Source organism: Gorilla gorilla, chromosome 14, assembly GCF_029281585.2.
Source record: "Gorilla gorilla gorilla isolate KB3781 chromosome 14, NHGRI_mGorGor1-v2.1_pri, whole genome shotgun sequence".
NCBI classification, from domain to species: Eukaryota; Metazoa; Chordata; class Mammalia; order Primates; family Hominidae; genus Gorilla; species Gorilla gorilla.
The window spans coordinates 128,893,895-128,917,909 of NC_073238.2; the positions used below are offsets into that span (position 1 = coordinate 128,893,895).

General features: G+C 56.9%; 1 protein-coding gene across 3 annotated transcripts in view; it reads right to left on the reverse strand.

Moving 5' to 3' along the window:
- Positions 1-24,015, reverse strand: part of RASA3 (RAS p21 protein activator 3) — a 155,063-nt gene that overhangs the window by 78,888 nt on the left and 52,160 nt on the right. For 2 of the 3 annotated variants that reach the window (XM_055360280.2, XM_055360282.2), the window contains exon 2: positions 19,480-19,597. The exons of the other annotated variant lie outside the window; for it this stretch is intronic. In XM_055360280.2, coding sequence (XP_055216255.1) covers positions 19,480-19,597 — 118 coding nt within the window. The remainder of the gene's footprint in view (positions 1-19,479; positions 19,598-24,015) is intronic. 3 annotated transcript variants of the gene reach the window in all.

A 24,015-nucleotide genomic window follows, 5' to 3' on the forward strand; every position in this document is an offset into this window, starting at 1 on the left:
TCCAGGTGGGAGGGGTCCGGAGTCCAGGCCCCACCCCTTTTCCCTGCAGCGGCCTTAATGACAGGCATTTCATTTGGATTTCACTGATTTCATTATTTTTATAACTGGGTCAGAGACTGGGTAACGTTTACTCAGAAACCCATTTTTTGTCATAAAACAATCTTCCAAGGGAAGCCTAAAATGCCTACGTTGTTTTAAGCATTTTGGAAACACAGCAGTATCCATTTACACACAAAAGAAACATCACTTTATCTTTCAATGAAGGCAGAATGCTCAGGGACTTCCACCGACTCCATTGTAGCAGCATCCTGGTTGATGAAGGCCCATTAGAAAGTCACGTTTCCTTTAAACACATTCTCGCGTTGGTCGTTGACGCAGGCAAGCCATCCTCTGATCTCCTGCGTCTGCGTGGGCACCGCCGAGATCTGATGTCAGGGACCCCTAGGGGTGTGTGTGCCCACAGGCATGTGTGTGGGGGTGTGTGCACGTGTGTGCCCATGGGTGCGTGTGCCCATAGGCATGTGTGTGGGTGTGTGCACGTGAGTGCCCATGGGTGTGTGCACGTGTGTGCCCATGGGTGCGTGTGCCCACAGGCATGTGTGTGGGTGTGTGCATGCATGTGCCTGTACGTGTGTGCCCACAGGCACGTGTTTGTGTGTGCATGTATGTGCCCGTATGTGTGTCCCCACAGGCATGTGTGCATGTTCATGTGCATGTGTGCGCCTGTGGGTGCATATGCCCACAGGCACGTGTGCGTGGGTGTGTGCATGTGTGTGCCCACGGGTGTGCCCAAAGGCACGTGTGCATGGGTGTGTGCATGCACGTGCCATGCATGTGCCCATACATGTGCCCACAGGCATGTGTGCATGTTCATGTGTGCATGCATGTGCCCTGGAGTACTTGGGTGCACATGTACACAAAGGCACCACAGATGCGCCCCACACAATGCGCTGCTTTCATAACAAGGCGCAGGGGTCGTGACCCCGCCTCCACCCTGTGTAAAGTCACAGCTGCAGGATCTCGGGGCAGGACGCACACTCCCCAGGCAGCACCCTGTGGCCTCCCTGGAGAAGCTTGGTGCTCTGCAGACAGCGTCCTCACTAGCAGGAAAAACCACTATCAACCTCGAAGCCAAAAGGGACACCAGACGCGCATTTTAATATTCACGACAAGGCCTCAGGTGACGAGCTACTCACAGGACAAGCGTTAACAATTAATAGTAATCCACAAAAACATTTGAGATTTTTACAACAACAAAACGGCCTCTTCTGTACGTCCTAGAGCAACTTTCAGGGCCACTGAGGCCTAAGTGACGGCAGGAAGCCATGGTGTTTGAATGTGTGGAAGCAGCCTGGACTTGGCGTTTCCAGCCCCGTTCGCTCCCGGCAGAGCCCCAAGAACCAAGGGCTGGAGGCTTCACTTCCTGCTCCAGAGTGGCAGGTGCCCAGGCTGTCCCGGCCACGGTGCATCTCACACAAGAAGCCCAGCGGGAGCACGCACAGCTCTGGGCCTTGCGGCAAATGCGTAACCAAAAGGCGTAAATCAAGCCTCGTTCACTGTGGAGGAACCTCAGAACCACCGGCACCGACGACAGCCAAGCTGCCAGAGAATGGAACGGACGCCCTCCATTGGCACAAACTCCAGCAGCCGGCTTGTCAGGAAGCTGCAGCAGCTTCAGAGCAACCCAGGCCTCGGGGTTCACCTGGCCACCTCGCCGTGAGATGGCGTCACCGTTTCCCGAGAGCCCCCCGCCCCCACACAGGCACGAGGACCCCACCACATGGGCCTGTGACTGCCTGGCAGGAAGGCGGGGAGGAGGAAGTGGGTTGGGCTGGATTGCATGTCTGATGTGTATCCGATGAATGTCCAGTGCGTGTCCAATGCGTGTCTGGTGAGTGGTGAGTGTCTGGCATGTGTCTGATGTGTGTCTGATGCGTGCCGGATGCATATTTGGTGCGTGTCCGGTGCGTGGTGAGGGGCGGTGAGATGAGGATGCCAGCGCTGAGCACACCCCACACACGGGCGCCGCGCACCTGGCATTTAACCCTGCACACTTCCTCACCACCCCGATGCACAGGGTGGGAAACCGAGGCACTCCGACATCTGATGAAACGAAACTAACCCCAGGGATCGTGTCGTGACTCAGGCCATGCTGTGTTGCTATAAACCGCTTTTACATTTAGAAAGGGGCACGTCCAGTCTGTGGTGATAATTTTATGGAGTTCGTATGTTTTCTTGCAGCTTCCTCTTTCTGCTATTTTTATCTCTTTCTATTGAATGGACTTCTGGTTTATTTATGAATTTTAAGCACCTCAATTTCCACGGACAGCCGTCAGCACCACCAGAAGCCTCACGGGACCCTCCCAGGTGCCCAGCCAGCACGGGCCTCCCCCCCACCGAGCCGCCCACTGCCAAGCAGAGTCGCAGTGAGAGGAGCCACTTGGGCAGAGCCTTTGGCAGAGCAACTGAACACCCCGCTACCGGGCAGCGCCCAGGGACGCCGCACTCTCAGCCCCGCTGCCCAAGCCCTGCTGCACTACCCCTGGGGAGCAAGACCTCCTCCAGCCTCCACCCAGGAATTTCTCCAGCAACGGCTTTAGAACCTTGCTCCTGAATCGCGGCAGGGGAGGCAGCGCTTTGGGGCCCTCTGTCAGGCTGCCCCCCCCCGCTAAGAGGAGCTGTTGTCCTCGGGAACCACGGGTCCCCCCTCCTGAAGAAGGGGAACGTCACACTCACGTTCCATTTTACACATTTGCAGCTGAGAACCCTGGAGCCAGAACAGGCTCCAGCACAGGCGATGGGTGAGCGTTTTGCATCTCTGATGTCGTTTATTCTAGTGGTTCCAATTGCCTATTTTAATGTTTTTCTTCTTATTTCATACAACTTTTTAAACTTAAAGTAATAAAGTTATTACTAACTTTGTTTCCTGCGGGTCACCTCAAGTCTTTCAGGAAACCAGGCAGGACATCTGCAGGCGGCCGGCCGGCCTTATCAACGGAGCTCTGAGCCACCAACCACTGTGACCAAGCTTCATTCCCACGAGCATGACGAGCAGAAGAGGAGAGAGCAGCTGGACTCCGGACGCGAAGTCCACACGGTGCAGAGCAGGGGGCAGGGCTGCCTGGGCAGAGAGATTTCGACCAGGAGGCCGCTGGGGAGGCTGCCCAGAGGAGGAGGCATCGCAGGGCAGTGGGGTCTAGAGAGGCGGCAGTGCTACAAGCCTTGCACTCATTTTAATGAAGGCTCTGCAGGATTTCAAGGAAAGCTGGAGCCAGTCTCTGTGCCAGAATAGAGGGTTCGTTCAGCTTCTTAGACCGATGATTTATTTAGGGAATAAGAAGGGCGATTCCAGGGACAGTGGAGGCCCCCACAGGAAGGAAACCTCTCCCCACAATGACTGTGCACAGAGCCAGCCTGACACCCAAGGCCACGATGCCATAGCCAGGGAGCCCTGAAGAAACTCCTGGAAGAATGTAAAACCCCCAGCTCAAGGAGGAGAGTGGAGGCGGTTCCCCACCTTCTGGGGGCAGTTAACAACCTCTGAGAATGAACCCACAGCTAAAACCCATAAAACCTCCGCCAATCACACCCAGACCTGGAAGGGGCACCTCTGGCCAGGGCGCTCAGCACGACGGGACCCAGAACAATGGCTTCCCTGGGGTGCAGGCTCGGCCTGCAGGCTGGAGGCTGGAGAGCTGCCATCCTAGCGCACACTGGGTAGATGCAGGTGTTTCCAATGTGCTGAAGAGGGCAGGGCCCTGGGAGGTCAGAGTCCTGGAGGTGGGTGGGGGGCGGTGAGTTCCCAGGTCACTTCCCCAGGTGTGCGTTTTCTTCACTGTCCTGTCCTATTCATTCATTTTAGCACGGAGGCCAGAACCAGCCGAGTGAAGCCCCTGCCTGATCACTCAGGGGGTGTGAGGACAGGGGCGAGGGCCGGGATCATCAGTCAGCTCCTAAAACGGCAGGTTTGTACCTGCAAACTGAGCACCAGAGTGACATCCCCCCAAGACCCCCGAGATGCCATGAGCCCCACGGAGACCACGCGCCCGGCAGGGGCCAGCTCCAGGTGCTGCTGCTGCGGGGAGGCCATCACCACCATCCACGCGTCCAGCAGGAAGAGCGGATGCCTCGGGCGTGAAGCTCACAGCTCACGTTGTCTGCACACCTGCCTGACGACCTCTCCCGAACCTGGATTCCCACCACAGAATTCAGCTCCTCGGGTGCTCACCAGCCCGTGACTTGTGGCCACCAGACTGGACGGAACACACAGAGACCATTTCCTGTTTTGCAGAAAATCCTGTTGGGCCATGCCAGTCCTAGAGCCAAAACACGCTGTCCACTTGAGGGTCCAGACCTGAGGCCACCCTTGCTGGGACAGCATCTCCTTCCCTCTCAGAGCAACGCCACTGATGCCCAGACCAGCAACCATGCCCGTCCTCGCCTGCCCGACAATGCCCTTCCCAGGCCCTGCTCCTCGGAGGACTGGTCATGGGCACCCTGGACTATGCCGACCCACAGTCCCCAGGGACCAAGCCCTGCTGCTGTGGACACAGGTGACCCTGCCCCTCGCAGGGGAGCTGCTCTTCTCCTGAGCCCAGGAGTGCGCTGAAACTTATATCCCAATGAGAACCAAAATCAGGAGTAGAAGTGGGAGTTGAAGGCCAGAGCCTTTTTCGAAGAACTTCCCTAAGCTCTTTTAAATACCTGCATCCAGGCCAGATGCAGTGGCTCACACCTGTAATCCCAGCACTTTGGGAGGCCATGCCAGAAGCGCCACTTGAGCCCAGGAGTTAGAGATCAACCTGGGCAACATAGCAAGACCCCAACTCAACAGAAAATTTAAAAATTAGATGGGTTTGGTGGTGCACGTCTGTAGGGAAGTGGAGGACTGCTTGAGCCCGGGGTTCCAGGCTGCAGTGAGCTGTGATCACAGCACTGCACTCCTGCCTGAGTGACAGGGCGAGACCCTGTCTCAAAAAACCAAACACCTGCACCTCCCGCATCTTCACAGCACAGTCCCGCCTGGCGGAGCCGCCGTCAGGGCCTCCCGCATCTTCACAGCACAGTCCCCCCGTGCAGCTGCTCCCCCCCACCTAATTCAGGCCCTGGTAAGCTTCACAAGACCAAGGGGACGTTGGTCTCCACCAGGAAGACTATATGGCACGTCTAAATGTAAGAATCTGTGACAGACGTCGCTGAAGCCCATGCGAGGAGGCGCAGGTACCCAGGAGGCACAGGTGCCCACACGGGCCTTGCTGGGGGAAGCACGACTTTGAAGATGGGGACGTCCATGTTTCAACGCTGCCTTGCCAGAGGCCAGTTCCCTCATCTCTCAGCCTCAGGACACCGCCCTCTCCACAGTGCAGCCTGCGGGCACAGAGGGTGCTCGGCTGGGGAAGGGCAGTGGCCTGCCCCCAAAGCGGCCTCCCCAGGACACGCCACTGCCTGGCTCGGAGGTTTCTTCCTCTGCCCTGCACAGTGAGACAAGCACATGGCAGGGCCTCCCACACACCAGGACCAAACAACTGGGAGCACTTTCGATGTCTTTGGCCCCCGCCAGGCGTGGCTCACTGGACCCAGAAACCACAGCGCTCTCTCCCCATGACTGTTTCAGCTGCCCATCCCCGTTCTAGACTGTGGGAATAGCAGCCGATGAAGCAAAGTCCTGGCCCCACGGAGCCTGACAAAGAGCACGCAGAACCACGAACGTCCAACATGGGCAAGGCTGGCGGGGGCGGCACTGTGGCCTCGCTCGGGGGACAGGGAGGCTTACGGACAAGTGAGCGCTTGAACGGCGCTGTGGACGGTGAGGAGACCTGCAGGAGGACAAGTGAACGCATGAATGAGGCCATGGACGGCGCGGAGAGCACAGGAGGGGTCTAGGCAGAGGGACACCAGGTGCAAAGGCCTCGAGGCAGCAGGGCTGGTGTGTGGTGAAGACATAGGAGCAAGGAGAAGGCCGGCGTGGCCTCGGCAGGGCACGGCAGGACCGGAGCACGCTGGGAGCCGAGGTCAGAGGTCAGGGTGCAGCCGAGGCCACGTGGTGCAGAGCAGACATTTCACCACAGCAGCTGGGAATGTGCAGGCCCGTGCAAGACACTGGATGGATGGATGCACGGATGGGGCAGTGGGCGTGCAGGGAGGAATCACCTGTCTCAGGTCAGCAGCCAGGAGCTGCCCAGGCCTGGCACAGCGGACAAGGAAGGGAAGGTCACCCAAGCCTCCACAGGTGGGGCTTTCTGCAAGCAAGGTGCAGCGGTCAGCCCGAGAGGCCACGGTGCTGAGCAAATCCTGGTTGTCCTCATGGGGACCACAGGAATTCAGTTCTGGCAGAGCCAAGACTGCCAGGAAGCCAGAGGGGCTCCTGCAGGAGGTGACGGGCCTGCGGGGACGCGAAGGGCCAGGACCGGACACGCCCCGTTCCGCTCTGCTTGCAGTGAGGCGAGAGGCGGGCAGGAGGCAGCTGGAGCCACGCACGCCCGGAGCTCGGGCCAGGACTGTCCCCCAGCGCTGCGCTCGCCTGCGGTGGAGCTGCAGTGTTATCAGTGGTCAGCTCAAGTCCAGTGGCTTGAAAGGGAGGCAGAGGCCCCACCTTCCCTGAGGCTCCCTGTGAAGAGCAGGAGGCTGGGCCCTCGGGAAGACCCCAGCCAGGCTCTGCCACCTCCACAGCTGGGAGACGGGGCCTCCAAAGCCGGCAGACGGAGCCCCCCACAGCCGGCAGACGGAGCCCCCCACAGCCGGCAGACGGAGCCCCCCACAGCCGGCAGACGGAGCCCCCACAGCCGGCAGACGGAGCCCCCCACAGCCGGCAGATGGAGCCCCCCACAGCCGGCAGACGGAGCCCCCCACAGCCGGCAGACGGAGCCTGGGCACTGCACACAGAGACATTTCTTCTTCCCGAGACCTCGCACAGAAATTACTCACTTAAAAGCACTTAGAGTTTTTTCATTTTTTCAGTGGCAAATATTTCGAGGGAATACCACAGAAATAGCCACACCAAAACCCAACTCAGTTCTCCGTTCTCCACCCCCTGCCACGGCTGGGGACGCTGCCTCGGTGCGCGGGGCTCCCTCCGCCACGGCCGGGGACGCTGCCTCGGTGCGCGGGGCTTGGGTTCTTCAGGTCTCTTGATGTTTTTCCTCTTAGAACCGCAAACTACGGTTGCCTGAAAAGGTTTCTAAAAACCCCAGGCGCCCAGGCCCACCTCAGAGAACGGCTCTTTAAGGGTGATGGGTTATGAAACAGGAGCCCTTTGGGAGGCCAAGGTGGGTGGATCATGAGGTCAAGAGATTGAGAGCATCCTGGCCAACATGGTGAAACCCCGTCTCTACTAAAAATACAAAACAAACAAACAAAAAAAAATTACTGGGCATGGTGGCAGGTGCCTGTAATCCCGGCTACTCAGGAGGCTGAGGCAGGAGAATCACTTGAACCTGGGAGGCGGAGGTTGCAGTGAACCGAGATCGCACCACTGCACTCCAGCCTGGGCGACAAAGCAAGACTCTGTCTCAAAAAAAAAAAAAAAAAAAAAAAAGAAAGAAAGAAAGAAAGAAATAGGAGCTTTGAAATCTATACTAGCCACGGAGTCTAACACGATCCACGATCCTTAAGCGAACTGCTCATTACAAAGCGTGGCAGGCTGCCTTCTCTCCAGAGGGTTTCTGGTGCCCTGTCCACGGAGGTGGCAGTGGGATTCAGCCGTCACCTGTGCTTGCGGTGGTAACTCCATCTCAGACTCAACAGGGGACGTGTCTGCACAGAGCACATGGCGCAGGGGTCGGGCGGGGAGGTCGGCAAGGTCAAGCCAGCTCAGGGGACATGGTGGGCGGGGGGCTCCAGATCCTACGGTGGGCAGAAAAGGCGGGGGTCGGACTGGCGCCGTCCTGGACCATGTCCACGTCTGGGGTCTGCAGGCTCCATCTCCCTTTCCACTGTGCCTAACCTTACGTCTGTAACCTACATCCAGAAAGACACGATTTTCCACGATGAGTTGATGCGTAATTCCACTTATGTGCAAGTTTTTAGAATTTTCTTGTGGGTTTTTTTTTTTACTTATGATTTTAATTTTGTTTGCTTTAAAAAAAAACACATGCATAGGAAAGAATGCTTCCTTTCATTTCAATTAAAAACATCAAATTGCTTTTTTTTAAGCAAAAATTCATTGAGGGGGGGCTCGCATTGTACAAAGAAAATCAGACCCACCGGGATGGCTGTGATCAAAGAGACAGTAACAAGGGTAGGGAGGTGGAGATGCGAATCCAAACACACAACTTGTGCGAAGGTCAAGTGGCCACAGCCGCCACAGAAAACAGGCTGGCGGTTCCTCTGATGTTCAACACACAGTTGCCACGGGACCCAGTGGTTCCACCCCCAGGTGTGCAGCAAGAGACATCACAGCCCACGTCCGCACGCAGACTCGGACACGCGTGCTCACAGCCCACGTCCGCACGCAGACTCGGACACGCGTGCTCACAGCCTCAGTCATGACGGCCAGACAGTGGAAACAAGGCAGGTGGGCCTCAGCTGCTGAGGGAGCAACAGCAGAACGGTGCTCAGCCCTGGAGAGGAAGGACGCCTGGACCCTGGCCCCACACCACAGGCATCCACAGTGTGGTGCCGACCAACAGGCCACGCACACAGAGGCCATGGGCCAGACGCTTCCACTGACATGAAATGCCCAAGAGAGGCACAGCCGGCGACAGAACGGGGACTTGTGTCTGCTGCCCCAGGAGAGGCTGCAGGCCGGAAACTGGAGGATTACAGGGCGCGAGTGTCCTTTTGGGGAGATGAAAATGTTCTAAAATTGGCTGTGGCAATGGTTGCACAACTCTGCAAATATACTAAAAACCACTGAATTGTACATTTCAAATTGGGTGAATTGTGTGGTGCTTGAATTATACCTCAATAAAGCTATTTTTAAAGAAACAAAATTTTAAATACGTAAAAAAATCAGAAAGTGAAATCTGGAATTAACATTCCAGGAAACATCCTCCTGGAGTTTTTTCTCCAAAGATATAAAATAGAATAAAATATATAAATGTTATAAGTTTAAAATATACAAAATACAAATATATTTGTGTTACATTTATAACATAAATACAATATTTATAATACAAATATAAGTATATTCATACTATAATGACTCATTATAATACAAATATATTAACAATAATAGTAAATATTTATGTTATAAATATAGAAGATACGAATGGAAATATGGATAAATTTTTTAAATAAAAGTGAGGTTATGTTCCCTGTGACAGAGTCAGCTTTTTCCTTTCACATCAGGCCATGGGCCACTTTCCAAAGAGCTGATAAAACGCTGGGGTCAGATGGCACGTGTGTGCGTGGACAGCACTGCCAGGTCCCCCTGCCATGCGCACGCTGTGCGGTGGGAGCAGCAGGGGTCAGCACCCTGGGAACGCAGATCTGTGCAGCAGCTGATTGTCCCCGTGGGATAAATTCCTCCAAGGATGTGCACTGTCCTGAGGCCTTTGAAACACAAAGCCACAGAACCCTCCAGGGAGTCTGGACCAGTGTCCACCCCCAGCATACGCTGTCTTATAAATATTTTTACAGTTTGCTAAACCGGTGGCAAAAACCTGCTTAAATTTTAAATGTCTGGCTCATTAGTGAGGTGGAATGTCCATCTTTTTATGAGCAGTTTTAAATCTCATTTTTTCTTGAAATGCTCTGGGCCTGTTTTCTATTAGAATGACCATCTTTTCATGCTCAGGATTTAACCCTCTGGGAACTTCTGAATGTGTGTTGCAACTTAAAAGACATTATTTCACAACATTTAAGGAGGATCTTTTTTGAACTAAAAAAACCCCACAAACTTGTTAAATTTGTCACCAGTGGGTGACTATGGACCTGTGATCGGCCAACTCTGAAATGAGCTCCAGCAGATGGACACAGCGTCCCAGGACCTGCAGGAGCAGAGGCTGCGAGGCCAGCCATGTCCACCTCGATCACGTCACCTCGTGGGCAGAATGGCCTACGCCCCATGTCCTCCCAGCCCCACCCAGAACCCACGGTGAGCACCCGGCAGGAAGTGGCCACAGCACCATCACTGGAGGCCACATGGAGTCTGAGGACAGCAGCTTCCCCCCCATGCTGTTGTGGGGACTCCAGGCTCAGCCTGAGGACAGGGTCAGTTCCCTCCACACAGCACCAACACTCCCAGGTGCAAAGCCCAGGCCCACGGACAGCCCCCTGCTGTCCGTGGGTCTCACGGTGGGGGCACCCATTTTCTTTCATCACCAGGAAGATTTGTGCTTTCTCCTTCCTGGGCAGCAGAGTTTGAAGCGTATTCCAAAAGAAAAATGAAACCGGCTGAACGCTAGGGCATTCCTCCCATCCCCCATCCTATTCGGTGGCCTGTGCCGGACAATCTCTTCTTTCTGATGGACTCAAAGGGGCCACACAGCCACCAGGCGCCCCCCTTCCCATCAGCAGCTTAACCTCGGGGTATCTCTCGGACAGGCCGGCTTTGTCTCCAGCCGAGGTCAGCAGCAGTCAGATGCGGGATGAATGCCTGGCCCAGGCGGCCCCCACTCACCACCCGAGGGCTCTGGAACTCTCTTTCCAAATAAAGAAAAAGTGCGGCCTGAGAGGACCAGGCTCGCCTGAAATCCTGCCATGTGGCCTAAGGAAATTAACGCACGCAGCAGCCTCTCCCTCTGAGGCAGAGACCCTGGCAAAGTCTCCTTTCCCTCAGTCATTTCTGGAAGAAGTGCAAATGAAGTTTCACAGAATCAAGCAAACTTTCACGGGGAAAAAAGAAAAAACCTCTTGCAGAAAACAGAGTTGACCTTTAAGTAGTGGCTCTGATGAGGGGAAACCATCTGAACTGAATTCCTCCTCCTCCTGGAGCCTGGAGCAGGGGCTCAGCTGGGACCAGCAGAGAAACCCCCGCCTTCTCCTCCCTGCGTCACTTCCCAGCATCTGCGCGAGGCTGGCGCTGCCCCATCCCGCCTGCGGCTGCTCCCATCACGTGATCACAAGAAAATAAACCTGGTTTCCCAGCTCCGTGCTCTGCTGCAGGCTGCCCATTTCCCAAACCCTGGGGGGAGCCGGGAGCTGCCAGGGCTGCCCCAGCCTCGGGGTAGAGGGTAAAGGCTGCGTGAAGAGGAACCAAACCCCAAACCGGGTCTGCGAAGCAGCCCTGGGGCTCCCAAGCCAGCCTCTGGGCTGAGCTCTGCGGTCCTGAGTCACTGCCTGACTCATCCTCAGAGGCGCCCCACAGAGAAAGGGCAACTCGGCCAGGGAAAATGCTCCATCTCCGCAAAGGACAGGAGGAAAAACACACCCATCAGAAGCACATGGCCAGTGCAGGGCCACACAGCCCTGGCTCCCACAGACCGCAGGCTGGAGGATGGGGGTCCGCGGTCCGCTCATAGCCCACCCGCCACCCAGCACTGCAGGGTCACACAGCCCTGGCTCCCAGAGGTCAGAGGCTGGAGGGCAGGGGTCCGTGGTCAGCTCACAGCCCACTCACCACCCAGCACGGCAGGTGTCAGCGGAAGCCCCACACACACTGGGTTGCAGCCTCCTGTGGTTCAAGATGGGTGGGGTTATTTTGAAATGTTGGCAAATAGAGCTGTGAGTCTTCAAACGGAACCCAAAGACTCAGTGAGGAAAGCAGGCGGGCTGGGCTGAGACTCACAGCTGCAGCGGCCGTGGTGAGCCACCTCACCTCCCCGAGCCTCAGTCTCCCCATCTGTTCAGGGGCACCGAGGAGCTGCCCCTCGGCTCATGGGCTCTGTGGTCGCCAGGCATGCCACACACCACACGCCACACACCACTGCACACAGCACCCCGGGACACTGTGGCCTTGGCTCCCGCCTCTCCCGCACACGAGGCTCTTTCCTCTCTCCCACCCCATACCCCCCAAAAAAGAACCACCATCCTTACAAACAAATGAAAATCGGCTGGGTCTTTAGGGCCCGGCCACGATGTGTGACTGCAGCAGTGACTCTCAGGAGGAGGCACAGCCAGACACCGGGTCCCCTGCAGCAGCTGAGACACCTCGAACCCCAAACCTTCAGTGAGGCCCTGGTGGGAAAAGGGGCTCTCCAGGGAGGAGCCAGGGGCAGGAGAGAGGGCCAGTGGCCGAGGAGCGGGAGGCGGCCGGGCGAGAGGAGGCCCGGGGAGGAGGGAGAAGGGGGGACCTGGCCTTTGCTCCTCATGAGATCCTCAGTGCGGCCCCCTCGTGACAGGCCCAGCCTCTCCCTGCAGTGGCCCAGCCACAGCTCAGGGCCAGGAGGCTCCTGCAGGCACAGGCGGCCGATGAGTCCCTTCCAGGCCTGGGCCTGGGGCAGCCTGCCATGTGCAGTAGACACTCAGTACTCACAGAATACGAGCAACCTCATGCTCTCCGCCGGCTGAGTTCCTGTGCGGCTGAGAGAACCCCCTGCATCATTCTGACACAGGCGCGCTCCTGTGAGCCAGCATAACACGGAAGGACACGCACATGCAGGTGGAGATGGAGATGCTGGGCCGGGCTTGGGGGTCATACAGACAGGACCAGGGGCTCTGACCTGCTGGGAGATTTGGGGCCAGCATTCCAGGACTGAGAGAACAGATCCCTGGCCTGGGGTGCTCTGGGGCTGAGGATGGGCCCCCACCTGGGCTGAGGATGGTCCCAACCTGGGCTGAGGACGGGCCCCCCGACCTGGGCTGAGGACGGGCCCCCCGACCTGGGCTGAGGACGGGCCCCCCGACCTGGGCTGAGGACGGGCCCCCCGACCTGGGCTGAGGACGGGCCCCCCGACCTGGGCTGAGGATGGGCCCCCCACGTGGGGCACTCTGGGGCTGAGGACGGGCCCCCCACCTGGGGCACTTCTGGGGCTGAGGATATGCCCCCACCTGCAGTACTCTGGGGCTGAGGACGGGCCCCCCACCTGGGGCACTTCTGGGGCTGAGGATAGGCCCCCACCTGCAGACACCCCGGGGCTGAGGATGGGCCCCCACCTGGGGTACTCTGGGGCTGAGGATGGGTCCCCTACTCCAGCAGTTCTGGGATGTTCTGGGCTTCAAGAAGCCTCCAGTCGTGTCAAGCAGGTTTTTGTTTAAGCTCTAACTTGAGAAAGAGTGAAAATAAATGTTCATGGGAAATGTGACTTTTCATGAGTCGCCTAATGTCAAAGTCGGTGTTTCCTAAGTCAACAACTTGGTTTTTATTAAAAGCATCTGAGAGAATGAACGGTCTGTCTCCCAAACCACCAACTTCCTCCTGCCCCTTTCAGTTTCTAACCCCAAATAACTTCTCCCCTCCTGAAAAACTTTGGAGCTGTGGAGACATTTCTTGGTTTAGTCATTTCTACTACACAAAAGTACTATTTTGGGGGTGATTTACATCTTGCAGTATGAACAGAAAGAAAACTCCCTGTCTTTAACAAACACCCGCTGCGTGCACACAGGACGGGACGGGCTTCCACCCAGAAGAGCTCAGAGCCTGTCCCTCAGGGCTGCCAAGTGAGGGTCCCTGGTGATGTCTGATGTCCTCATCTGCCTGGGAAGACCCAGCTCTCCTCGCTCAGCTCTAGAAGATCTATCTGTTCCTTCACTTGTAACTTCTAATTGTACATAAAACACACAAACAAAAGAACAAGAACTCCCCCATAATTCCACTTCTCAGAAATCGCATCACATTGACGTTTTTGTCTGCGTATCCAGATCATTTTGGGGGTGCTCATTTTTTAAACAAAAGAACTTTTCCTACAGACACAGCTTTGTAACCTAACGCATAACCAGCTTCCAGAGCAGGAGTTCAGGCCGTGGCACCTCTGGGTGGAGGAGGCACAGAAACCGGCCACGCCTGCAGTTTCTTCCTGTTGTGGCCACGGCCCCTTCTCCCCGAGATGGGCATGCAAATGAACCCTGCAAAGGACGCAGGGGCAACTCCACAGAAAGGGGGGGCCAGGGCTCTGCGTGGGGCAGAGGGCTTTGCCTAGCCTCAACCCCAGCGGCAGGGGGTAGGGTCAGACCCAGAACCCCGAGGCAGCGCCTCCCTGAGCCAGGACTGTCTGCATGGATGAGGGTTTGGGGAGAGGTCGGCCACGTGGGCGCAGAGGAAGCAGGCAGCGACAGACACCATTCCACGTCCTTACGTGGACGGAAGGAAATGAGGACATGACACTTACTGAATATTCTTGCAAATGACTGGACTAACCCAGCAAGGAGAGATTTAGATTCTGTTGTGTGTGATGCCAGCTGTTCCTTTCTGCTGGACAAGACGGTGATTTCCACTGCAGCGCAGCCTTGGGGAGTGGGGTCATCTCCTTGTTTTAGGGTCGTGGGTGCCGGCCCAGGGGAGGTCCAGGGCAGGAAGCTGGTTCCCAAGCCCCAGCCCTGCCAATCCAATTTCAGGGAGCCTTTTAGTTTAAGTAAATAAGGAAGCAAATAGTGGCTGCCCTTTAAATGATTAAAAATGATTGCTCTAAAAGGTATGGATTGTGAACACAGTTCACTCTCAACCTCAGAAAAATATTTTTCTAGTAGGACAGAAACTGCCAAAATCACTTCCTTGGAGAAGGGCCAAGGCCAGAGAGAAAGGGCTTGTTCTCTGAAATGTGTCCACTTCGATGCATTCTGAAGTTAAACCTGTGACAGACGCTGCCCTTCAACCTCCACCTTGAAAAATACAGAAAAAAGGGAAGACAGAGGACGCTCTCCCCAGACGTCGGCTCAGCACTCGATAAAGAGGCCCCACAGACTCCAGGGCCTCGGACGCGCAGCCCAGGGGCCCGGGCCACACGCAGGGAGGAAGCTTGGGGGACACAGGCCTGAGGTGGAGCTGGGTCGGTAACCTCCTTAGTGGGAAAGAGGGAAGAAGAGAAGCTGAGTTCCGCCTTTCCTTCCTCACACATTCCATTTGCAGCTTCCTGCTGAGTCAGACCGCGATATTGGGCAACAGCAAATCAAACTTGACCCAAGTGCTTCTCCCCAGGGAATGTGAGAAGGGGCTCCCGCCAGGCTGCAGACCCAGCGGCCAGAGAGCACCCTGGGGCCCTTCTGAGCTCAGAGATGCAGACGTGGGCTTTTTTCTTTCCACAGCGACTTTGCCAAATGAACGATCAGACCTTAAAGGTGACACTGACCTTGGAGGAAGCACACGGGGGGCTGGGAGACTCAGGGGCCGGGAGACTTGGGGGGCTGGGAGACTTGGGGGGCTGGGAGACTCGGAGGGCCGGGAGACTCGGGGGCCGGGAGACTCGGGGGACCAGGAGACTCAGGGGGCCAGGAGACACAGGGGCCAGGAGACTCGGGGGTCGGGAGACTCGGGGGTCGGGAGACTGGGGGGTGGGAGACTGGGGGAATGGGAGACTCGGGGACTGGGAGACTCGGGGAGCCGGGAAACTGAGGGGGCCGGGAAACTGGGGGGCCAGGAGACTCGGGGGGCCGGGAGACTCGGGGGGCCGGGAGACTTGGGCTGGGAGACTTGAGGGGCTGGGAGACTTGAGGGACCGGGAGACTCGGGGGCCGGGAGACTCGGGGGCCGGGAGACTTGGGGGACCAGGAGACTCGGGGGCTGGGAGACTGGGGGGGTGGGAGACTGGGGGGATGGGAGACTCGGGGACTGGGAGACTCAGGGAGCAGGGAAACTGGGGGGGCCGGGAAACTGGGGGGCCGGGAGACTCGGGGGGCGGGAGACTTGGGGGCCTGGAGACTTGGGGGGCTGGAAGACTTGGGGGGCCGGGAGACTTGGGGGGCTGGAAGACTTGGGGGGCCGGGAGACTCGGGGGCTGGGAGACTCTGGGGGCCGGGAAATGGGGGGGTGGGAGACTCGGGGGCCGGCAGACTCGGGGGGCTGGGAGACTCGGGGGGCCGGGAGACTCGGGGGGATGGGAGACTCGGGGGGCCGGGAGACTCGGGGGACCGGGAGACTCGGGGGACCGGGAGACTCAGGTGCCAGGAGACTCAGGGGCCAGGAGACTCGGGGGTCGGGAGACTGGGGGGTGGGAGACTGGGGGGATGGGAGACTTGAGGACTGGGAGACTCGGGGAGCCGGGAGACTTGGGGGGGGCCGGGAAACTGGGGGACCAGGAGACTCGGGGGGCCGGGAGACTTGGGGGGCCGGGAGACTCGGGGGCCCGGGAGACTCAGGGGGCCAGGAGACTCGGGGGACCAGGAGACTCGGGGGACCAGGAGACTCGGGGGGCCAGGAGACTCAGGGGCCAGGAGACTCAGGGGACTGGGAGACTCGGGGGGCTGGGAGGCTCGGGGGCCGGGAGACTTGGGGGGCTGGGAGACTCGGGGGCTGGGAGACTCGGGGGGCCGGGAGACTCAGGGGCCAGGAGACTCAGGGGCCGGGAGACTCGGGGGGCCGGGAGGCTTGGGGAGCCAGGAGGCTCAGGGGGTCGGGAGACTGGGGGGTGGGAGACTGGGGGCATGGGAGACTGCGGGGGTGGGAGATTCGGGGACTGGGAGACTCAGGGAGCTGGGAGACTTGGGGGGGCCGGGAAACTGAGGGGCCGGGAGACTCGGGGGCCGGGAGACTGGGGGGTGGGAGACTGGGGGGGGGTGGGAGACTGGGGGGGGGTGGGAGACTTGGGGACTGGGAGATTCGGGGAGCCGGGAAACTGGGGGGCCGGGAGACTGGGGGTCGGGAGACTCGGGGGTTGGGAGACTCGGGGGGCCGGGAGACTTGGGGGGCCGGGAGACTTGGGGGGTGGGAGACTGGGGGGTGGGAGACTCGGGGGATGGGAGACTCTGGGACCGGGAGACTTGGGGGACTGGCCCCAAAGTGGGTGCCACCATGGAGCAAGGAGGGGGCGGTGGCCAGGGCTAAACTCCCCAGCATGCGGGGCAGCCCTGCCTGACACCTGCCTCTCAGGTGGATGCTGACCAGTGACTAATACAGGACTATGTTAATGCATATGCACCGACTGAGGGCTTCCGACCACAGATGTAGTGTGGATTCCAGCTGCAAATTTATTAGAGAGCCAGCTTTTGGGTTCAAGTACCTTTCCTGCCAACTTTTCGTAGGGGATGGGTTGATTTGCGTTTTGCCCTCACACTACAGGGGCGGCCAGCCCGCACAGCCCTCCAAATGGGCAGGGCTGCCGGCGTCCACGCTAAACGGCGCCACAGTCTTACACGTGGGCAGGGCTGCCGGCGTCCACGCTAAACGGCACCACAGTTTTACTCTCTTGGAACTGTCCCACATGGGTTTCTCTTTCTTTGCTATCAGTCTTTTGTTGTGTGTGTTTTGGGTTTTTTTGAGACAAGGTCTTGCTCTGTCGCCCAGGCTGAAGTGCAGTGACGTAATCATGGCTCACTGCGACCTCAACCTCCTGGCCTCAAGCAATCCTCACACCTCAGCCTCCCAAAGTGCTGGGATTACAGGTGTGAGCCACCACACCCAGCCATGACCATGATTTCTATTTCTAAATTCTTCTGAAATATCTGAAAGACAACGGGCCCCCATTTCTCAACCTCACCTGAAAGAGAGGTTCCCAAACAGATTCTCCTCCCACTGGCTCTGATTCAGGGGGTCTGAGAGGATCCCGGCCTGAGAAAGACTGCCAGTAATTCTCCAGGCCCACAATCCATAGGCCTCTAACAACAGACCATTTAAACACAGAAGGGACTTTTATCCAGGGAAGCTCCAAAGGCACCTCTGAAGTGCTCGGTCTCTTCCCATTTTCTTCAGAAGAATGGCTGTGCCCAGTCATCGCCATGGCAACCCCAAGACACTCTCGTAAAGCCACACTGGGCGCCTGACAATGCCCCTCAGCCTGCAGTTCTTTTTGACGAGTTATTTCAAAGAACCCGGAGTGTGCATTAACATAACACAAATGACTCTCACTCCTCGGCCTGGAGGGCAGCTGCGCCAAAGCCTTTTGGAAGCACTGTCATTGACGGAGTGATATGAGCCCCAGTCTCTCCGGGGCAGGAGACCCCTCACAGTTTTCTAGTAAGTAAACTCACCCAGTCATCAGCATGGGTTGTTCATTCCCACTTGGAAGTAGCCAGATGCAAGGATATAATTCTTTAGCTAAACATGTTCTCAAAATCAAAATAGCTGTTCTGATCAAAGCACACGACCCACGCTTCTGAACTGAATGGTGCAGTCACAGCTGCAAGGATGTCTTCTCTGATCCCCAAGCCGCTCCTTATAACCTGGTGGAGTCACAGCTACACGGACATCTTCTCTGATCCCCAAGCCGCTCCCTTATAACCCAGCCGCCCCATGCTTCCCCTGAGGCCGCAGCACTGAGGCCCTGCCTGGCACACTCTCCCTGGCTTCTCTCTTCCCACCCCCGACATAAATCGCCATGGCTTCCTGTCCCTGTGCATCCCACCCCGTGCCATGTCCTGGTGTTCAACTGCAGTGGTCCTCCGAGTACGGCCTGGCCACTTAGCTGGAGCTTTTCAGAAACACACGTTCTGGTTGTGCTCTGGACATCCTGGGGTCGGCACCCACATCTTCACATGCTCAAGTTGAGGGGGAAACTTGTTGATTTTAAGAGTTTGTTTTTCTTGGCTGACTCCTCTCTTCCTCAAATCATATCAATAAACACTTTCTAGGCCTCTTACCTCAGTTAACACCCATCTTCTGTATAGCTATTTTAGAAAATTTTACAGGAAGAAAAAAGCTTTCTCAGTATTTCCCCCTCTCGAAATCCTTAATTTGTACTCTTTTATGGAGTGCGAGCTTCCCAGTTCATCTCTAATTAAAAAGCACTCCTGCGAGTCCACGCAGGGGGGCCGCCGCCTACATGCACTTCCTGGACAGCGGGAGCATTTAGCCAACACCAGTTCACATCCATGCACCACCAAGGACAGAAGCTCAGCTGCCTGCACACCAGAGCCCCAGGGAGCATCTCCTCCTCAAACTAAGCAGGAGGAAAATGGGAAGGTGATGTACATGCTCAGGACATAATCTACATACAGAAAAATTCTCTACACGTGGGAAAATAGGACGGTGACGTACACGCTCGGGACATTGTCTACACACAAAAATTCTCTACACGCGGGAAAATGGGACAGTGATGTACACGCTCAGGACATCCTCTACACGCGGGAAAACGGGATGGTCATGTACACGCTCAGGACATTCTCTACACATGGAAAAATTCCCTACACGCGGGAAAACGGGATGGTGATGTACACGCTCAGGACATTCTCTACACATGGAAAAATGGGATGGTGATATACACACTTGGGACATTGTCTACACACAGAAAAATTCTCTACATGTGGGAAAATGGGACGGTGATGTCCACGCTCGGGACATTGTCTACACACAGAAAAATTCCCTACATGTGGGAAAATGGGACGGTGATGTCCACGCTCGGGACATTGTCTACACACAGAAAAATTCCCTACACGCGGGAAAACGGGAAGGTGACGTACACGCTCGGGACGTTCTCCACACATGGGAAAATGGGAAGGTGACGTACACCCTTGGGACATTCTCTACACCAAAGAAAACACATCAGTGCCAAGTAAAGCAACAGAAGACATTACCAGAGTGACTTTTCCACAATTTTGGTCCTGAAAACCTCCTCCTGGTCCAGGTTCACCGTGCAGTAGCAATCCCTCATCTTGCTTGGCCCCGGGTAAGAGGGAAGGTTTTTGGCTTCACCTAAAAAGTAAAAGCAACATACATCATCAGCAGCGTAGAAATGTTTGTTCCCTGCTACGTCGCAGACACGTTTCCAAACAGTAGATTTACTTCACAGCCACACACCAGCCTTTGCTTGTGTGCATTCACTAGCTCTCTATAAAGTCTTGGTTTTTTTGCCACCACAAGTCAAAACGTGGACGCGCACCCCACGTGTACTGCCGAAAGGCGAGGGACACGCACGCCACCCTCTAATGCAAGTCCCGCAAGCAGGGACCCGCCAGCCTGGAACTCAGGATTGCTGTGTCTTGTTTACTGGCATTAGTCCCTTTATTTTAATTTTTAACAATCAATTTTCCATCTCTGACCTGCTCGTGTGCACAGTTGTGTGGCATTAACCACGTTCACCGAGTTGTGCAACCATCACTACCGTCCTCTCCGGAACACTCTCGTCTTCCCAAACGGAGACTCGGTCCCCATTCAACACTCACTCCCATCCCCCTCCTGCTGTCTCCCAGCGGCCCTCACCCCACTTTCTGTCTCTGTGGATCTGACTGCTCTGGGGCCTCACGTCAGCGGGATCCACAGGACGTGTCCTTTCAGCCCGGCTCACTCTACTCAGCAAGTGTCCTCCAGGGTGGCCCCTGCTGTGGCCGCTGACTGGATTCCCTTCTTTTTTAAGGTTGAATAACTTTCCATGATGCAAACGGACCTCGTCTTGCTTATTCATTTATCCACTGAGTCCCTTTTTATTTTGAATTTTATTTTATATTAGGTCAAAGTTGGAGCCAGAATTAAAGGAAAGAGCTCTTTCTCGTGGACGTGAGTTAACTGTAAACTCCAGCTGTTCGAATTGCCAGTTAAGAGAAGCGTCCCAGAGAGACCTAAGCTAGGTCCACGTCTCCCTCCTTCAAGCCCACAGAGACGCCACCTGAACGTGCTTGAAGGAAGCGGAGCCAGTTCCTGGCTGGCCCTGCAGAAAACGCCCGTGATCCCGGACTCCTTGTTTGCCAGGGGTCAGTCTGGAGGTCATAACTGAACCCCAGCTGTGACTTCTCTGCTGGAAGCTCGGAGCATGCCCCAGCGGCAAGCCTAACGGCCCAGTTTACCGGAGAATAGGGAGTGAGCAGGAAGGGATGAGTGACAGCTGTCAATCCAGACAGCGGATGCCCAGTTTAAGTCTATTCTGTAAAAAAAAAAAAAAAAACGCCTCAAACACACTCGCGCCTCCCCAGGGCCTTTTCTGCCTCCGTCATTTGGCTCTAAAGACGCCTGGCAGTGGTGTCTCCATGACGCAGGTCGAGAGGACAGATGCAGGCACAGGCACCACGCTGAGACCACACCAAGGCTCCTGCTGGCGCCACTCAGGGCCACATCACCTTATTCTTGTTGAAACAAACAAAATCGAAAACGGGAGCAGAGTAGAAGTTTCTCAGAACCCCACTTCCACCACTCCGTGCTGAATGTTTCGCGTCAACTCAGCAAGCGCACACGTCATGGCTCACATGGGGCAGTCGGCTCATTTCAAAGATGCCAGTTTGCAAACTGGCATGCCAGAAACTCCAAAGGGCAGAGATAAACTCAGTTTGAAGCTTTTTAAAGACTTTTCATCCACAATATTAACCTGAGGCACTGTGAGAAGGAGCAGAAGCCCCAGGGTCTGGACAACGCCTCCCGTGTCCGCGCCGCGTATCTCTGCGTGTGGAGGCGCCGGCAGGCGTTCCCAGCAGCACCCGCTGCTGCCCACACGGAGCAGCTCTCAGGGTCTCACTGCTTGCGGCCATTTCCCGCCAGTGCCCCCAACACACAGTCTACCTCTCTGGGCCTCAAAGTCCTGAACTGCAAAAGCAAGAGACACAGCAGCTCTCGAAGGCTCCTCCGGCTCTGAGACGCCTCTAATTCAAAAGGTTCTGGAAATTTTTATTTTGGGAATCATTAAGGAAGCATCAATGATAATCGGTTGGTGGAAAAAAACAAATGAGTATTTCCCGATAGGCACTGGACCCTCAGCACACCTCAACATGGCGACTCTCCCGGGATGCGCCTTCTTCACCCGCTGCATGGCAGAACACAGCTAGGCTGCTAGGAGGCACCTGGCTCCAGGCCAGGCCTCACGTCGGTCATCCCATGTCAAAAGACAGGCTTTCTGAAGGCTCCCACCGATGTGAAGATCCCACACGCAGCACACGCAGGCAGCACACACAGGCAGCACATGCACACACGCAGCACACACAGGCAGCACTGCACACACACGCAGCACACGCAGGCAGCACACGCAGGCAGCACCGCACACACACGCAGGCAGCACACGCAGGCAGCACTGCACATACGCAGCACACGCAGGCAGCACCGCACACACATGCAGCAGACACAGGCAGCACACACACGCAGCACACGCAGCACACGCCGGCAGCACCGCACACGCAGCACACGCAGCACATGCAGGCAGCACCACACACACATGCAGCAGACGCAGGCAGCACACACACGCAGCACACGCAGCACACGCCGGCAGCACCGCACACGCAGCACACGCAGTCAGCACCGCACACGCAGCACACGCAGGTAGCACGCACACGCAGCACATGCAGGCAGCACCGCACACACGCAGCACATGCAGGCAGCACACGCACACACACGCGGCACACGCAGGCAGGGTGTGTGATGAGTTCACAGGCACGAAGGGGAGAACATGGCCGGCGAGCTTCTCCAGAGAGGGAAGGGAGCCTGGGGGATGGCAGTTGAGGTTCCCGGAGCAGACGCAGCCTTCCTGGTGGCCGCGGCTGCCCCTGAATTTGAGGGCAGCCGCAGCACACCCAGCAAGTCGGACAGGGGCCCCTCCAGCCTCCCAGCCCTGTTTTGGAACTGACGGCTTCTGCAGCAGATAGAAGTCCTTACCCTCAAACACAGCTTGACTTTGCTGACTTTCCTTCTGACACCTTTACAGTGTGACCTGACGCTGACCATATTTCCCTTGGGATTTTACTGGGTTTTTTGTTTTTGTCTTTGGGAGTTTTTTGTTTTTGTTTTGTTTTCTGGGATTTCTTTGTTTTTTGCAACAAATGAGTGTAGATATTTAGCTGTAAGTTCCTGTGTTTCTTAAAAGGAGAGAGAAAAAAGCTTTTGAAAGTCCTGCGGGAGATGGTGTTTGTGGATAATACGGAACTGAGATTTGTTCCCACAGGGCCTCAAATCACAGCAGTAACAGCTGGGTCTTCCGAAGGTGGACATGCAGGACGGAAACACACAAGCTTTCTGTGGACTCCCTGTAAGACAGATGCCGTACGACAAGAAAAGGCCGGATACCCCTGCGCTGGCGCCAACACACCGGATTCATCCCTCCCTGCCTCCCTGCCCGATGATGCCCAGTCCCACCGCACTGGCACCAACGCACCAGGTTCCTCCATCCCTGCCCGACGATGCCCAGTCCCCCCACACTGGCACCAACACACCGGATTCATCCCTTCCTCCCTCCCCACTCAATGATGCCCAGTCCCCCCACACTGGCACCAACGGACTGGATTCATCCCTCCCTCCCTCCCTGCCCAACGATGCCCAGTTCCCCCACACTGGCACCAACGCACTGGATTCATCCCTCCGTCCCTGCCCGATGATGCCCAGTCCCCCCACACTGGCACCAACACACCGGATTCATCCCTTCCTCCCTCCCCACTCAACGATGCCCAGTCCCCCCACACTGGCACCAACACACCGGATTCATCCCTTCCTCCCTCCCCACTCAACGATGCCCAGTCCCCCCACACTGGCACCAACGCACTGGATTCATCCCTCCCTCCCTCCCTGCCCAACGACGCCCAGTCCCCCCACACTGGCACCAACGCACTGGATTCATCCCTCCCTCCCTGCCCGACGATGCCCAGTCCCCCCCACCCTGGCACCAACACACCGGATTCATCCCTTCCTCCCTCCCCACTCAACGATGCCCAGTCCCCCCACACTGGCACCAACGCACTGGATTCATCCCTCCCTCCCTGCCCAACGATGCCCAGTCCCCCCACACTGGCACCAACACACCGGATTCATCCCTTCCTCCCTCCCCACTCAACGATGCCCAGTCCCCCCACACTGGCACCAACGCACTGGATTCATCCCTCCGTCCCTGCCCGATGATGCCCAGTCCCCCCACACTGGCACCAACACACCGGATTCATCCCTTCCTCCCTCCCCACTCAACGATGCCCAGTCCCCCCACACTGGCACCAACGCACTGGATTCATCCCTCCCTCCCTCCCTGCCCAACGATGCCCAGTCCCCCCACACTGGCACCAACGCACTGGATTCATCCCTCCCTCCCTGCCCGACGATGCCCAGTCCCCCCACCCTGGCACCAACACACCGGATTCATCCCTTCCTCCCTCCCTGCCCAACGATGCCCAGTCCCCCCACACTGGCACCAACGCACTGGATTCATCCCTCCC